This window comes from Chelmon rostratus, chromosome 5 (genome assembly GCF_017976325.1).
Source record: "Chelmon rostratus isolate fCheRos1 chromosome 5, fCheRos1.pri, whole genome shotgun sequence".
NCBI classification, from domain to species: domain Eukaryota; kingdom Metazoa; phylum Chordata; class Actinopteri; order Chaetodontiformes; family Chaetodontidae; genus Chelmon; species Chelmon rostratus.
This window is the reverse complement of record NC_055662.1, coordinates 13,702,969-13,719,848: the sequence shown is the minus strand read 5'-3', so window position 1 is coordinate 13,719,848 and position 16,880 is coordinate 13,702,969. Positions and strand designations below refer to the sequence as shown.

General features: G+C 43.2%; 1 protein-coding gene across 1 annotated transcript in view; it reads left to right on the top strand.

Annotated features, from left to right (window-relative positions):
- Positions 1-357: 357 nt before the first annotated feature.
- Positions 358-16,880, top strand: part of si:dkey-215k6.1 (transmembrane protein 132D) — a 237,956-nt gene continuing 221,433 nt past the window's right edge. Inside the window, exon 1 of the mRNA XM_041937397.1 lies at positions 358-439. Within this exon, the coding sequence (XP_041793331.1) occupies positions 358-439 (82 nt within the window). The remainder of the gene's footprint in view (positions 440-16,880) is intronic.

Below are 16,880 nucleotides of genomic sequence, written 5' to 3'. Positions count from 1 at the left end.
CGGGGAAAACGGGTTCATTCCTCGGCTCTGGCTTGCAGGAGACACACCGTAGACTTTTTTTTTATTAGGTGGGAGAGGATTAAAAAAAGGAGCCAACCTGCAGCGGAATCGCCCTTTGGAGGTTTCTTTTTTTATTACTGACTCCAGAAGGATTTATAGTTTTCTCCAAACCTCATCTGCGCGGTGTCTCAGGTCAAGCACAGCGGGAGCGCAGTTTGGTCGAATCGAGATTACTGATGGCACCGATGCGGTAGTGATCTCTCCGGGGAAAACGGAAGAAGATAAACATTAAAAAGATCCCCATTGTCCGTTTTGTGAACAGTTCCGGTGTTTGTTTTTTTTTTACCGACAGCAGGGATGGAGATGGTCTGGAGGAAGGGAGGCGCGCCGGTGGGTTGCTGCCTGTGGAAGACGGCGCTTCTTCTGTTCCTGTGCAAAGGTAAGACATGCAAATGTAGTCGAAAACTTGTTGCCAGTTTGAAACCTTGTCGTTCTATTCAAAAGTAGAAAAAGGTGGCGCGCCATCAAAGCAGGAGCTTCACATTATATCAAAAATACCTTCGCTGACGCCTTTCAGCCATTATAGGCGTTTGTCTTTTTATTGTTTTGGGCTGGAAATCGGGAATGTCACACCCACTCGCAGTATGTTTTTTCTTCTGTTCCTTTTTGTTTTGCCCTTCTGTCTTAGAATTAGACACCCAAACTTTTTGCAGTCACAAAGGGACCCCTTGTTAGTGCATAATCATAGCATGGCGTGTTTTAATCGTTGGTATCTTATGTTTTCTTTGCCTTTTTTTGACGCGTTAATGTGCGCTTTGGGCAGGAATGACGGTGGAAATTGTTCTGCCAGAGGATCCACTTCATCTGCATCAGATGAAGGGAAACCAAACTCTAAAGTCAGTTTACTAACCTCTCCGTCCTCTCAGAAGTCAGTGTGACAGCATTCCTCACCAAAAAGTGTCAGTGGAGTTGCATTAAGTCACGAAATCGCGAGAGGCTCGTGTTTGCCACGTGCACACATTTTCAAGCCGCACTGGAAATTTAAATGAAGTTTCATTTTTGGCCAAATGACCATCGATCAGCCCATTTCCACCTTGACGCCTCCTGTATCCGTGCATGTGTGTGGAATAAGTAATTGACCAAGCCGAAGCGTCAAATGACAGATGCGTACTGACTGGTGCCATCTGAGACACACGAACGCTGGCTAGTCGGCGGCTGACCGGCCTGTGTGCTGGTTTGAGGTCTCGGATAGGACTGAGAGACCCGCGCCTTAAAAAAAGAAAAAGGACAAAAAAGAAGAGTTAAACATGTTTTTTTCGAATGTGGGGGAGACAACGAGACTGGCTGGTTGCGCACGACCGCTTCTGCGCCCCTGGAATCCAGTTTAGAGAGGAGTGTCTCCTGTGAGAGACGATCTGAGGGGCTTTTCTTATGATCTGAAGTCATGTTTAATCTAAGGAAGATCGGCTGTTCCCTCGCTCCTCTCAACACGCACACATTTGTGAACTGAGAAGAAATAACCTGCAGTAGCCTCCCTCCTCTCTCTTATTCAGCAAAATTTCTCGCATTATAGAGAGAAACAAAGAGAAAAGAGAGGTTAAGATCTTTCCTATATGTCCAAGCACGGACTTAAAGGCAGAACTCTTTAAAGGGGTTTCATATCGTGACTTATAAAACCCCACAGAGCACAATGCAACCGTCTTAAAAGATCAATTGAAGCTACATTAGAAGATCATTTTAGGGCGTATAGTGTGCGCAGATGGCGAACCACTGTCTTGCTCAAGAACACTAAATCAGGGTTGAGTTATTGTGAATTCAGGTCGGGTAACACCACCGAACATTTGCTCCCTTGAGAAAAAAAACGAAGAAGCATTTTAATGTGAACGCTGACCGATATTTTGGCTGTGGAGCCCTGCGAGCGCGCGTTTGTCCTCCTCCGTTTCGCCACACAAGTGACAGTCCTTCAGCATTAGTATCACATTCCCGCGAGTGTATTCTGTGCCTGCGTGCGCGCTCGTGTGCGCGTGTGTTTTAATCAGCTCCGATCACTCGCGGCTCACTGAGCAGATAACAATCGCTGCGTTGTGCGCTCCGGAGCGCGGTGGTCGCCGTCGCCGCGGCCGCGGCGCACGGCACACCGACTGCGGACCGGAGAGGAAAGTGGCGGGCAGGGGCGCCGCGCCGGAAAACAGCTGTGGCCGACAAAACGGCTGAGTAACCAAAAGGATGAAATCAACCAAACAGTGGCTCTCTTCTCTTCTCTTCTCTTCTCTTCTCTTCTCTTCTCTTCTCTTCTCTTCTCTTCTCTTCTCTTCTCTTCTCATGGGATAGAATATACAATTTTCTTCCTGCTTGCTCTTTGACTGCTGTTCAGTAGCTCCCTTGGTGACTAGGATGGCCAGTACTGTCTCTCTTTTCTTTCTCTCTCTCAGCCTTTCTTTCTCTCTCTCTCTCTCACTCACGCACACACACACACACACACACACACACACACACACACATAGAAAAAGCTCCATTACATCTTGGCTTTGGTTTAACAGTTTTTATTGGGCATTGGGGAGCCCTGGTTCTAATGGTGTAATGGCCACCTAAGGCTGTTTAAAAAAGCAGAACACCAACCTTTCCCTCCTCTCTCTCTCTCTCTCTCTCTCTCTCCCTCCTTCCTTCTATCTCCCCCTGTTTGTATTGCCAGATTCAGTGTGGTATCTCCCTCAGCACAAGTGTGTTAACTTCGCTTGCCCATGTGTTGCGTGTGCCTGTGTGTGTTTGCATTTACAGTAGACGTGTTTCCTCGATTAGTCACATTGGCCCTCAGTCACCTGCGTGTGTGTATGCTGCTGTCTGTAACCATACTGAAGCTGTCATCTGCAATACTTCAGATTTTTCCACCCCCATGTCTGACTCCAGCCACAGAAATACACCACCTTTTAAAACATGCTTTGCTGGCGTGTTGTATCGTCTCTGGCACTTTCTGATTAGAGGTGCAGTAGCATGTAGTGCTTCTAACCAAGAACAAAGCGTTCTTGGCTTTTTATCTCCCCAGTTGTCCCTCTTTGTGTCGTTGTCTCATTTTTCCCTGAGTGGCGTTTCTGTTTTCATGTCACTCCATTTCATTGTAATTACATCACTCCGTTATTTCACCATCCAGGTTGTCTCCAGGTTGTCATTGTCGGTTTGTTCAAAAGGCGAGCATCAGAGAGACGCCTGCTCAGAGGCAAACAGTTAGTTTGGTCTTGAAGGTTCAGAGGCAGCGAAGTCACTGGGGGGAGGGTCATGACTCAGCAGGAGGTCTGCTGTTGGGTGGATGGATGGGGAAGTCCGTACACACCATCATCCAAATCAAATCATCACTGAATTTTTTACCACCTTGTTGAGTTTTGATGTTTTGGAGATACTGTCGGACTAAATCGCCTTGAATTTGCCGGTTTTCGGTGGCATCTTCTCTTCAGAAAAAAAATCCACTTTTTTAGTACTCTATCACTGTTAGATGCTGTATCATCGACCAGTAATGGATTAATGGATTGTTTTATTTTTTTTTCTTTGACTTGTTTTCCTTGTAGCTGTGTATCTTGCATATAATTTGGCTGTTACCGCTGCTATTACGTAGCTGAGGATTGCAGCTGTTGTCATCTTACTGCAGAAAAATCCGTAGCAGCTTGCATGTCCGAAACAAAAATAGAAACTGTAACACAGAATTGAGAAAGACGCAGATCTGCATAGCTTGTCCACTAGAGAACACCGACAGTTTATTTTTCAACATGAAAATGGGCCCTGGGCTAAACTGTGATAGCATTACCAATAAAAATGCTTTTGGCCGGCCAGCGTCATTTAAAATCTGCAAATCAGGAAATCTCAACGGTGAACAGTTTCATTGACTTTCTACAGTGTTTATGAGATTTAAGACAGTTAAACAGATGCCTCAATGTTCAGTAGTTCACTTTAATACCCCTTTATTTCCCCTTTGTTCAAGTTGCCTTTTTAAATGCTTTGTGTTTGTGGAATAGCCATGTGGCAGAGATGAAGAGCCCATCGAATATCGCCTGATGACAATGTCCATGCGCCGGCCATTGTTACAGTCTGATTAGCAACTTGAGACACAATAATGGAGTTTAGGTCCAGATGACATCTCTGATAATCTCCATAGTGATATCTGCATATGGCTGCAGATTAAATTTTATAGCTAATAAAAAGCTAGATTGTCGTCAGACGATAGCTGATGGGTTCCAAGATTGCAGTTCGGCTAGTGTGTTCTGCCTCTTTTTGTGCTCCACACGGACTCACCTGCATGCAACCGAAGCCTGCTCAACATTATTCAGACTATGAACCATACACTTTCGATACTGAAATGTCCCAACAGGGTCTTAATTCAATTGCAGATATCTTTTCATAGAGATTAGCACTTTATGTCAAATGCTGGAAAAAACCCTCAACTAATCTAAGTGTGTGTGTGTGTGCGTGCACGCGCATGTGTGTCTGCCTGTGTGCTTGAGTGCATTTTGCACCTCACTGTTAACCTGTAGCAGAATGTCAGCACTACGCACCATTACTCATGCAATACAGTGCATTAATAATTACTGACGTAAAATCATTCACACACACACACACACACACACACACACTTGTGCGTTTCTGTACGCTGTGTGTCTTCTTCTCATTGTTGCTTTCATTCACTGGTTCACTGACTCACTCAGACACACTCTCTTATGCTAACCCGAACGCACACGCAAGACACACACACGGTTATGTTTTCATCACTTTGCATAGACTTACATTCATTTATTGGAGACTAACCATAACCAGCCAAAAGTCTTCACTCTGAAATGTAATGATTTACATTATGGGGATGTGCATTTTGTGCCCATAAGGCAGGCGAGTCCCCACAATGTGACTGTGTCAAGTGATTTATATGCCCACAACACGAGTAATACGTCTGCATATACAGCACATCCAAACACACCCACACACAGAGGGAGCTTATTCTCTGAATTATAAGTGACGGAGAGGATTTTCAATCTGATAAGAGACATTTCAGAGATGGCAAATGTGAACTTTTAACATTTCCTCATGAATGCAAGAGGAGCGGGGTGGGAGTGTGTGAGCCCCCTAAACAGCATGATGTTAGTAAATCATACCCCATCAGTGTAAACCTTTTTCTTTCTGCCTCTGTCACATACACACACACACATACACACACACACACACACACACACACACACACACACACACGCAGTCACGTGGCCTTTTTGTCATGGTGACAGTGAGAGGGCAGAGCAGAGGGAGGGTCATAGAGACACTGAAAAACAAAAGTGTTTGGAGTGGAAGGAGTGGGTGTAAGGCAGTCCTCAGTCCTGGCCTCCTTTTTCCACGGTCATGACATTTTCAGCTGTTCCCAGTATTGATTTATATGGATCTTGTGTGTTCTGGATATTGTGGCGTGACTGCAAGGTTTCCTGTTCAGGAAAGAAGAACAGAAACACTCTCCACTCTTTCAAAAGCTTTTGTCAAGGTGCTACTGAATCTGAATCTGAATTGCACCATGTTCCAATTTCATATACAGTATTATACGTACACTACATTATTCCCTATATCACCGTGTGTTGTTTTGGCCATCAGTATATAGGAATTTAATTTATTTTTTGCACTAATAGGACGAACAGATCTGTGGTGTCGAAACAATCAAGCTGCAGATTTCAAGAGCTGCTTCGAGTGCAAAACTTTACACATACCTAGTAAATGTGTATTTCCAAGGATTTATGAATTAATTGTTTTCTGAGTTGTCAGCAGAGCCGTCTCACCACCGTCCACTATTTTTTCGCCTTTCATCAGCTGTGAGAATCTCTTTTATTTCAGTGGGCCAATAATTGTCAACACCACGCTAAAAAATAGATTGAATTTAGCCAGCTGGCGTTTATAAGCATGCTTCATCTTGTCATTTTTCCAGTGTGAAATGAAAACACAGACAGTCTTGGTATATACTGGTATACCGTGGGAACACAGGTGTGGGAAATTGTTGTTTTTGTATCCTTTTGAGCTTGCATCCATTGCTTTTTCCTCTAGTGAGCCTGATTTTCATATTTAATTAATGGGCCCTTATAAGAATCCCAGGACAAGATTTATGTGTAGATGCTATATTCTGTTTTTCTTGGCATTTTATGACATTTTCGTATCTTGCATGGAGACTTCCTCTTCCCAAAAATTGTTTTCCCCTGTGACTTGATTGGTAGAAGGAGCGTATCCACACTCAGATGCACGAGGACATTCAAACATATATACACACACACACATAAGAGTGAGGGATCTGGATGATAAGGCAAATAATTGTCTCGTCGTCACAAGGAGACCAACTTTTCTCGTCATGACACAGAGGAGGAGGAAGCGACGGAGATGGAGAGATTGAAGAGCCAGAGAGAGGTTTTCTCTTCCCTTGAGAGGGTATTCATCCTCAGTGTCCCTCACTTCTGTATCAGTAAATCTCATCTAGAAGGATACTGTTTGCTGCAGGGTCTGAACATATTTATACTCGCGCACACACACACAGTCGCTCACATGCACACACTCAGACGCACATTTTCTCTCTTTGGCGTACACTCGACAGATGCAACAGGAAAAGGTATTATGAGGCAGCCACTGTGTGTAAACTAAAGGGTGGATGCTGGAGCCGAGCCCATCAGGTACCGTCAGGTCAGACCAGGTTGGAAAAAAAAACTGACGATGTTCAGGTTCGGGTTCGGTCACACCGGCTGACATTTGGCGAGGATGAGGAATCCTCATCAAATATGAGTCTTGAACAATAAATGTTGTTGCTCAATGTCTTTCCAAAGACACAGATCGAAAAATCCTTGTGAATTCTAGTCATTTTTTATTTTTTTTTATATCTTTGTGAGAATAATTTTAGACTGCCAGATAGAGGACGTGTTATAAAGTGAGGTCAGATTGGCCACTCATCTTTTCTGAAAGATTCATTAAGAGTTATGGTCGAGGTGAAATGAACAGCCTGCCGTCATAAATGCCTCCTGGATGTATCACCGCCTCGCTGATCTCTGTCCAAGAACTGTGTCTTTCGCGTGCCTTTGTAGTTGCAATGCAAGTGGCTATAACAGTGTTGCGTTGCGCCGATGTGAAAGAGGTGGGGACGGTGGGTTTTGGACGCTGTTAGACCGACTTCAGCCCTGCGTGAATAAACACAGCTCTCACAGTTTGGATAGGCTTAGGCACCAAAACTGCTTTGCTAAGTTTAGGATAAGATGAACATTATCTCCACATACGTGACATAACTTTAAGGAGTTAAGTTTAGGAAAGTCAACATATGGTTTCACATGGCACACGCACAGCAGGACTCCTATCAGCTGATAGCCGTCTTGAGGAAAGTACAAGGGTTAACGTTTGAGGGTGCGAGTGAAGGTGTGTGTATGTGTGCGTTCGCTCCGTACATTTATCTGTGGACATTTTACCCTCATTAGTGTAATGTGCTCTGCTGTTTACATTTCTGCTATTAATAGAACCTGCAGGCAGTTACTGAAAGTCAACTGATTAGTCTGGATACTTGTGAAAAGTCCAGCTTCCTCTGCACAGGCCTGTGTGTGCATGTCTGAGCCTGCGTTCCTCTGTATACTCTCTGTGACCATGAGAAGGCTGGCTTTCAAAGGCCTGTCGAGAGGTTTAAGGGTCTTGCTAATGAGCAAGTCATTTTCCTTCAGATTAGCATGAATAGCCGGACTAATTTTGTGCGTGCGGGCCTGTGTGTGTGTGTGTGTGTGTGTGTGTGTGTGTGTGTGTGTGTGTGTGTCTGTCTGTTTGTGCGTGGCCGCTTCTGTAGGTCTGGGAGTCATGTCTCAGGGTTTTAAGGTTGAGCTAATCAGCAACACATTTCCCCCTACATTAGCTTCACTTGGCTGATTAGTCAGTGTGTGTGTGTGTGTGTGTGTGGGCGAGTGTGTGTGAGAGAGACAGAAAAGCGGCTGATCATTATCGTCATGATACAATGACTCAGAGGAGACTAACAATGGATTAACATTAGCTTTCATTTTCTCATTGAAGCTAGATTGAATATAATTTATTGGTATGATGTGTAGTATTGTGTGTGCGTGTGTGTGTCATTATGAGTGTAAAGGCTAAACTGTAATGATTGCCTGTGTGTAGCTGGACAGGTAATTGTTTATTTTTTCTTTTTATTATTAAGAGATGTTAAGAGCATGCACAGGATACAATGACTGCATGTACCATAACAAAATGGTCATATATGAAAACTTGCTCATGTGATTTGTTTTCACACATAAATCAAATATACAAATATAGTATCTGCCCGAGGAACTCCGGCCTGCTCCCTCAGTATCTTCTTTTAAAGATATATTTTCATCGAAAGGCTTTTACATAATCATTGCTTTTAATTTCTATGTTCAGTGTCATTCTTAACTTTTGAGTTTACTGCACTTTACGCTGAAGTTGCGCTTCTGTCCTGCACTGATCTAATTCAGTTCATCCAATGTTTTTACATTTTTATCCTTTGTGTTTCATTTCTGCTTTTATTCATACATCTTTTATTCCTCACGCCGGCCGTTTATTCTGTATTTTATTGCCGTGTTTATGTGTTTGTTGTGTTTTTCAGTGCTATGGAAATAAACTTTATCATCATTATTATACTGTAAATGTTGGAGGTCTGAGCTCTACACATGTGCCAGGTTTTTACATATAAGGCTGGGTGTTGTTTGAAAGTAATACTTTGTTTGATTAACTGGAAATGAAACATCTGTTTCTGGAAATAACTTTTTCATTTCTCATAAGAAGCCAAAACTGAAAATGCTCAATGTCTAAATGCAGGCAGCAGTATAAGAACGTTTGGCCTAAAAAATGCAGTTCAAAATTGGCAAATTGGAAACTATCTGATCGACTAAGCAGAGTAGGAATAAGTAGAGTAGAAATCTGCCTGCTGGTACTTCTGTACTTTCTCAACACTTGGTGCTGAGGACACATCATGGTCTGTGCCAAAAAAGTGTCGAAGTTTGATACCATCCTTTCGCAAGACACGTTTATTTGGCGGATTTCAACCTGTAACTCTGACACAAGTATCGCCCTCCACCATCCAATCCATTAATCCGCCATGCTTTATTCCCCAGTCCCTCTTCTCCTCTGCAGTCCTCTCCTGCGTGAACCCTTGTCTGATTTCCTATTTGTTCTTCCTCATCAAAGTGCTAATATTTAGCTGGCGATCTGCTGCCTTGCAGAGTCTTTTGATGGCTAATAGTTTATTTATGTTCTTTCATCACAACACTATTTTTCCCTGACAAACATCTGAGGAGCAATAACAGGGGTTTAATGGGCCAGTGCTTAGCAGACATGCGAGAGGAAGAGACAGATTTCTCTGGCTTCTTTCCTCCTCTTCCTTGAAATCTTTGCATCCCGCTTCCTCTCAGCCATTATTGTGACATTTTTGCTCATCTAATCATTCTCCTACGGTCATCACTCATTCTTGTATTTAATCTTTCTGTTTCTTCCTGTTCTTTTTCTCCACCTGTCTTCATTTTCTCTCTCCTTTGTAACATTCTTCTTTTTTACTTTCCTCGAGCATTTTCCAACCCTTTTACTTTTCTCTGCTTCTTACCTTTTTTTACTCCATCACTTTATCTCCTGCCATCATGTCTCAGACCATCTTTCTCCTCCTTTCTCTAAAATGCAATATTTCTCTCCTTGTCACCTCTTCTTCTGTTCTAAACCCGTCTCTCTCCCCCATCTTTTTCACATTTCGTCTCCCTCTTTCTCCCACTCTCTCATCGATACTTCCCCACCTGTCATCCTCTCTTTCTCTCTTTCTCCCCCTCCACCACCTCACCCCCCAGTCTCTCCATCTCTATCTCTCCCTCTCTGAGCAGCTCTTAACCAGTCCTTTGAGAGTGTGCAAGCTGCTCGGCCTAAATGATTTTCTATTACCGCCGCCTGTTAACAGCGCTCCATTTGATCAAGCTAATGAAATTGAAAACTTTCATCTCAGCCAAATTGATTTCAAACCTGAAACCGCACGCAGCCAAAAAAGAAAAAAAAAGAAGAAGAAGAAGAAGAGAGAATGCGAGACTGTTGTGTTAGTGGAGCGCGACATTCACTTTAGACGCGCATAGAAATCAATTAGCCTGCATATGGTGTTATTCTTGTCCTTGGGAGATGGAAGGAGCTGTGTGATCGTGTGTGTGAGATGTATGTAAGTATAAGTGCAGGTACTGGCTGAGATTGTGTTTGCATTTTTGTGCTTGTGCCTTAAGGGTCCAAATGAAGTTCATTGGTTTAGATAATAACATTTGAAACACTGGATTCCTTTTGTTCAGTTGATTAGTAGAAGAAGACACTGAAGATATTTTGCATATCCCTCCTAGTTACACATACGTCCCACACATGTGCATTTCATCAAAGGTCAGAAGGTGGCCTGCAGTGCAGTTTTATGATGTTCAGTACCTTGCTCTAGGGCACTTAGGCAGTGATGGTGGGCAATGCACCCTCCCTCCTCTCCGTGCCAAGGATTGAACCAGCGACCTTTCGGTTGCTGGTTGGCCTCGTTTGCCTCGAGGCCATCCTGCCACCCAAAGTGGCGCAGGCAGCAAAATAGCACAGTTATAGGAAGGCGTCGCTGTCCTGCGATGCAGATATTCGATCAGCGGTCTAAAACTATAACAGCCAAGCATGGATGAGAAGTAAAGGGGTTAGTTTAGCTAGCTTAAGGCATGGACACACAGTACGATTGTGGAGCCAATTTGGGCTTCAAGGCTGATGATGGCTGACTGAAAGTTGGACTGAGTCCATCACAGTCTGGGCCAGTTGGTGTTGTCTCTTGAGTTTGGAGACAAAATAATAATTTTTAGAATTGGAATCAGAATTACTGATACCAGATAGAAGAATTAATAATTAAAGGATAAAATAAAGGCCTAAAAGGCTAACAAACACTGCAGTGTGTTATACAATGACGAATGAATGACTTTGTAATCCAGTTCCTCACTTTTTGTGCAAAGCCACCCGAAAAGACAGCAACAAGTGTGCAGTGAGGAGCTGAACTGGGATGCTATGATCCCAGTAACTGGTATGCTTCTCAACCAACTGGCCAACAGTTCATTCAATGTCTGGAAGTTTTATTTATTCAGTTTCCCAGTTACATCCTGTGAACGATTATTTTTATCTTTGGGCTTCATTGTTTTGTGTGCTGGTTTGTTATCTGTTTTGTCAGCTCTGGGCCTATGAAGGGACAGGTAAAGTCACCTTTTTGCCAGGAGTTTCTTGATTGAAATCCACTGGCTAGAACATAAACAAAAGTAGTGAGGTGACTGATGATTTAGAATTAACCTCCATTCAGGTGAGGCTCATTCATGACTGAGGTAAGCAAAACAAATCACTCAGAGAACAATAACCCAAACAAAGAAAGCTTAGTTGTTGCTGCTCTGCAGTCGCCCTCACATCTGCAACCTGACTGTGAGGTGGCCTATGAATAACCCAGGCCAGAGTCAGACACTTCTTCTTCTGCAGTGGGTTGCATCAACTATGCACAAGTTCAAACAGAGCCTAGTTTGAATGCAATTTCTGACGTGTTGCTGAGTTTACGCACTACTTATATTTAAAAGGATTGCACTAGCTAAAAAAGTTTCAATGTAGGCACAAGTTTTCCAGTGCAAGCTGTCATTATGTGTTTGTTATAACATTACAATTACTGTGATAGGACCCTATGTTCCCTATGTTGTAGTTGACAGTTTCACCACTCAGTGTCATCGCTGTTATTTTGCACTTCCTGCAGATCAAGGCTGCACAGTTATCATCTAATTACAATGCTTTGTCCTAGTTTATGTACCTTTTTGTTGTTGTATGTTGATGAGCATTAGCTATTTTCACCTGTCAGCCTCTTATGCGCGTAGAAAAGTGTTCAAATATAATTGGGCACGAGAGACAACATGGTAGTAATGACTGCATTTATAATGGTGCTTTTCACTGATTGGCCACTGTGACAATATTTGGGTTTGTTTTGGACGTTACGTCAAAGTAGTTAATATGAACCTTGCTCTCTCGAACATCTACACAGCTTCAGCCTCAAACTAACTAATTTCACAGTATTCTGTAGTGTGGTTGCACCCTAACTGTAGAGAGAACGCACTTACATCTGGTGCAACAGGCCAATGATGACTAACTTACCTTGGCTCTTGGTGACATCTTTCATCACTAGAAAAAGTACCATGCTTATCAAAGTATCTCACCTGGGAGAATGACTCATTTTTTACATGCTGCACAGGATGATAATGAAGCGGACTTTGCCCATTCCTGTGAGAATGCTGTTCACACAAGACCTGCTTCTGCAATTGTAGTCGCATACACGACTGAGAATTCTGCCAAACTCATACAGTTGCTAGACTGAATAAAATCAGCTAAAAATGAAAAAGGCATATCAGGTGCACAGTGTCCCAAAGTGTTAGAGTGTTCAAAAAAAGCAGGAATTTGGCATCTCAGGCCATCATCTGTGCTGTACAGAGCATCAAAGCATGCACACATTTTTAGTCTGGATGAGCATAATGACTGCGCTGCATATATATTCAAGAGGCTTGAATGTAGATATTTGATTTTCAGCCTGCTGAAGAATTGGTTGGACACTCAGACATGCTGACAGAACAGGCCTCCGGAGGCTGACAGAGAAGTGAAAAGGAGGCGTGAGAAAGGCACAAAGTTGACCAAAGGTAGAATTACGCAAAATAAATAAATAAATAAATAAATGACAGCATCAGTGAAGTGAAAAGGTTGTTGCTAGTGGAAAAATGTGTGTGTTTAAGTGTGTGTGTGTGTATGTAACCTTAATGCCTTGTATCCCTTGTGGCTCAGTGAAGCTCATTGTTGCCATCAGCACCTGATTTAGTATCTTTGTGTGTTTGTTTGTACTGTTATGTGCATGCACAAATATTTTCATAGGTATGTGTTTGTATATAAAAGTGTTTTTATTGAGTTTTCTTTCTTGTGCTTTTGTGTGCGTGTAGTTCAGGGACCGTGGGCTCTGAATGTTTGGCTCAGGACTGCTGCGAAAAACCTGATGGCATTAGCTACAGTCTGAGAGCGAGCCAGTGAGAGAGAATGGAAACGGTTAAGAGGAGAGAGAAGCAGAGGGAGACATTAAAAGGCCAGACCAGGCCACGATCCGGGCGCTGTGAAAAAATGGGATGAAGAGACGGAGAGGGAGAGATGAAAAGGGGATGAAAAAGTAGCTGTGTAAAATGAGACTTTGGCCAGCGGAGGGAAGAGGGGAAGATTGGAAAAAGAAGAGGGAGCAAAACAGAAAAGGAGAAAAGGGTAGCGAAGGAAGGAGGGAGTTGGAGGCAAAGAACAAATCACAGGCCAAGAGACTGAAAAGACTGAACGGAGAACAAAGATGAACAGATTCTGAAAACAAAGGAATGGGAAGGACGGGTATTTGGTGAGGGGTGGGAAGCTGGAGAGCGAGGGTTGGGGACAACTAGAGGTTTAACATTTCTTTCTGTGTTGCTCTTAGCCTGTAGGCTAGCATTACAGTGAAGATTACCACTATTTACAAAGCTCCCAGTGCCTTCAGGACTCCATCTACATAATGTTTAACATGCTCAACTCGGCTGCGCTCTGCCCGTCAAAGGAAGACGGTGTAAGGGTTTTGGGCATCAATCCCTGAAGCCTGCCAGGAGGCGAGAGAGGGGGTGGCCAGGGAGAGGGAGGCTGCGGTGCTGTAGTAGTAGCCACACTCAACACACAGTAATTGAATTTAAATGCTTGTAATAAGACAGCTAAATTAAACTGTGATCTAAGCTGCGCTTTTTTAAACTGCCGTCATATCTTTGGTCTCGCTCACGCGCTCAGGTGGTTCAGAAGCGAGATGCAGACCGTAATGTACGAGCTTTTCCCAGATGTGAATTATATGTGAGCACTTTGCCTCTGATCATGAGAGCTGATTGCAGGCTTGATCACTGCACAAGAAAAGCCAACCTCCTGTCACGTCGCTTTTACAATTTAAGGTCCGTGAACTTGAAAGTGCAACAAAGGAAAAAGAAATGTGGCTGCTGTGAGAATCAGATTTCCCGTACAAAAACAGGCTTTTTCAGAGCATCCATTCAGCCTTTAGAGCAGCTGAACTCGCTCTGCCTCTCACCGTTTCTTCCATTTCTACAGGTTTAAAAGCACCTGTTAGGTTGCCTCTAATTGGCAGAGCAGGATACATGCTCTCAGAGATGCAAAACATGCCTGTGATGTGGCTGAGAGAAGCGGCATGAAAATGACTGACAAGAACACATCTTCTCAGGGAGACTTGGCATCAGTCTGTGCTTAAGAAATGAACAACTTAAGCTGCATCTGCTGTAGATCGGAGTGACAGCCTGGCGATCACAGACAGTGACTCACTGGAAGAGGCTTCACTCACAATCTTGTTCAGCCTTTTGTGGCGAGAACTTGAAGCACAAATTTGACCTTTTCCTGTTTGCTGTGAGTAATGGTCTCATCATTTATGCCTCCTCGATGCCTCGCATGAATATCAGTATCCCAACGATGCAAGTGTGTACATGATGCACACGCAGTTCTTAGAAATGTATTCAGGTCCAATAAACTGATCGCTGCCATTCGTATTCTTGGCAGACGAACAGCTCTTAAGCAAACTAAAGTGGGGATTTGAGCAACTCCTCTCAGGCTGCAGCTTTCAATGTTTGGCCAATCAAACTCACTGAATAGTTGACTCATACTTCAACTTCCTGAGGTGTGTTTGATAACCTTTTCACCCGTGTCCCTGTTTTCTTTTCCTCCCCATCTTTCAGCTTTCTGCCGTCCTCCATGGTCACCCCCTTTGTTCCTCCATCTGTTACGTGTGATATGATCAGATTTCAACTTAACTTTGGAGATTGATGTTTTTCTAATCAAACAGATTGGCGCACGGGCGGCGCCAGATTGCTTGTATGTACGACCAGCTGTCACATCATATCACCCAATGACTCTGGCAAACTTTGGGAAATGATTTTCACTAGACTGCAACAACCCAATGGGAGAAATTCAATATCCAACCATTTCTCCCAGAATTTACATTTACATGATCTCCTCCTCCTTCAAGTCACTTTTGACGTATTCAATATTTACCCAGGACCATGATCTTTCCCTCTTTTGCCTTAACCATTGCTTCCAGTGCCTAACACAAGTCTAGGACAAACAGTTCATGAATTATGAAAAAGGGTACAGGGCTAAATTAGAGGGAGGGGCCTAACAGGCTGAGTTTAATGATGCTTTCCACAAGAGTGTTTGAGGAACAGTTCACAATTCAGAAAAGGGGATGCAAAATGGTGTCTGTGTGTGTCTTTCTATGACTTTTGGTCATGCTACGCGAATCCATTTAGAAGTGATCCACCGCTTTTTCTGACAGTGGGCACGAACAGTTAATCAGCTGTCTGTGAATTAATTTGCAAGCTATGCACCTTTTTGCAACAAGCCACTCCTATTGCCCCGCCCCCTTTTAACCACGCTGTACCGCTTCAACTCCATACCAAATTTCAGTCTCCAAGGACAAAAACCGCTGCTGAAGACCAACCGACAGCGAGCTATAGAGCTGCAGTTTAATCACGCTTTACTCACTAAGAGCAGATGTTGAGTTGCAAAAATGGATATTGCCAGAAAACAAGTGAAATATATTGTATCAGCATTTTCAGACTTGCCTGAAAGAAAATTGTTGCAAATTAGTTGTATATAAATGTAATTTTGAGGGGAAAGGGTTGCAGTGTAAGAGACACAGCTCACTGTCACTCATGTCTCAGGTATGTTATATACAAATTTTATTTTAGTGATTGTACTTTTGAATTGTTCCATTAGGCTAAAGGTAACAAACAAATTATTTTTGTAATTAATGCTCACTTTTTTGCTTGTATTCAAATGTAAGATTAGAAAATTGGAAACAGGCAAACGCTTCTTGAGCTTCTCTCTCGTTACTGTGGAGTAACCTTGTGCCTCCCTGTTGAAATCGTCCTGAACTGCCGCTCTGGACTGCTGCAGCGTGCTGACCACTCCTCCTGAAGCGCACTTGAGTTATCTGCAGGCTGTGTCCAAAATATAAAAATAAACACCAAGTTTCTAGTCATATTATGTGTAACATAACAACAAATGGGCGGCCTACATGCAGTGATACCGCCGAGAGTGTGCCTCTAGTCGTGTGTGAACAGCATCAGTTTCATTAAAGGTCAGGTAAAGTAATTATAGCAGATACTGTTTAGCTTAGTTGAGTTTCCTTTTTTAACACCATGCTAAATGATGGTTTAAATATAGGGAGTAATTACTTGTGGAGAATAAACACCTTGTAATTCTGAATTTAAAAATTATCTTCTCTAAATGATTAGTCTAAGTTTTAGGCCTGACTTCTTCATTTAGAAATACAGTGAACACAATAACCTGACCGCGCTCTTACAGCATGTGTGTGTGTTTTACGAGTTTCTTCAATACAGACTACCATCTTCAGCTACCAGGGCCGTCTCATCATTCTGCGTGTGTGTGTGCGTGCATGCGTGTGTGTGTGTTTTCTCTTTTAAAGACATGGACTACGGTCTTTGAATTCCAAGTCCTTCTGTGTGTGTGTGTTGTAGTGTGTAAAGGAAAAGGTTCAATACACTGTCCAACTCTTTTGTCCTTTGAGTACTGTGTGTGTGTGCGTGCGTGTATGTGTGCGTGCAAGCCTTTGTGTGTGAGACTAATGTGTCGGGTAGGACGTTGTGTATTTGTGTGAGTGTATCACTGTGTTTGCTCGCTAAGTCAGCGTGCGCCTGTGTGTCCGTTAATGTGTGTCTTCTTTAAGCCAACATCGCTGTGTGCTTACTGGGAGTCTTTTCAGGACTTTCAGGCTCCACTATTTGTTAAAGAGGGAGGAAACGATTAGCTGCCTGTTA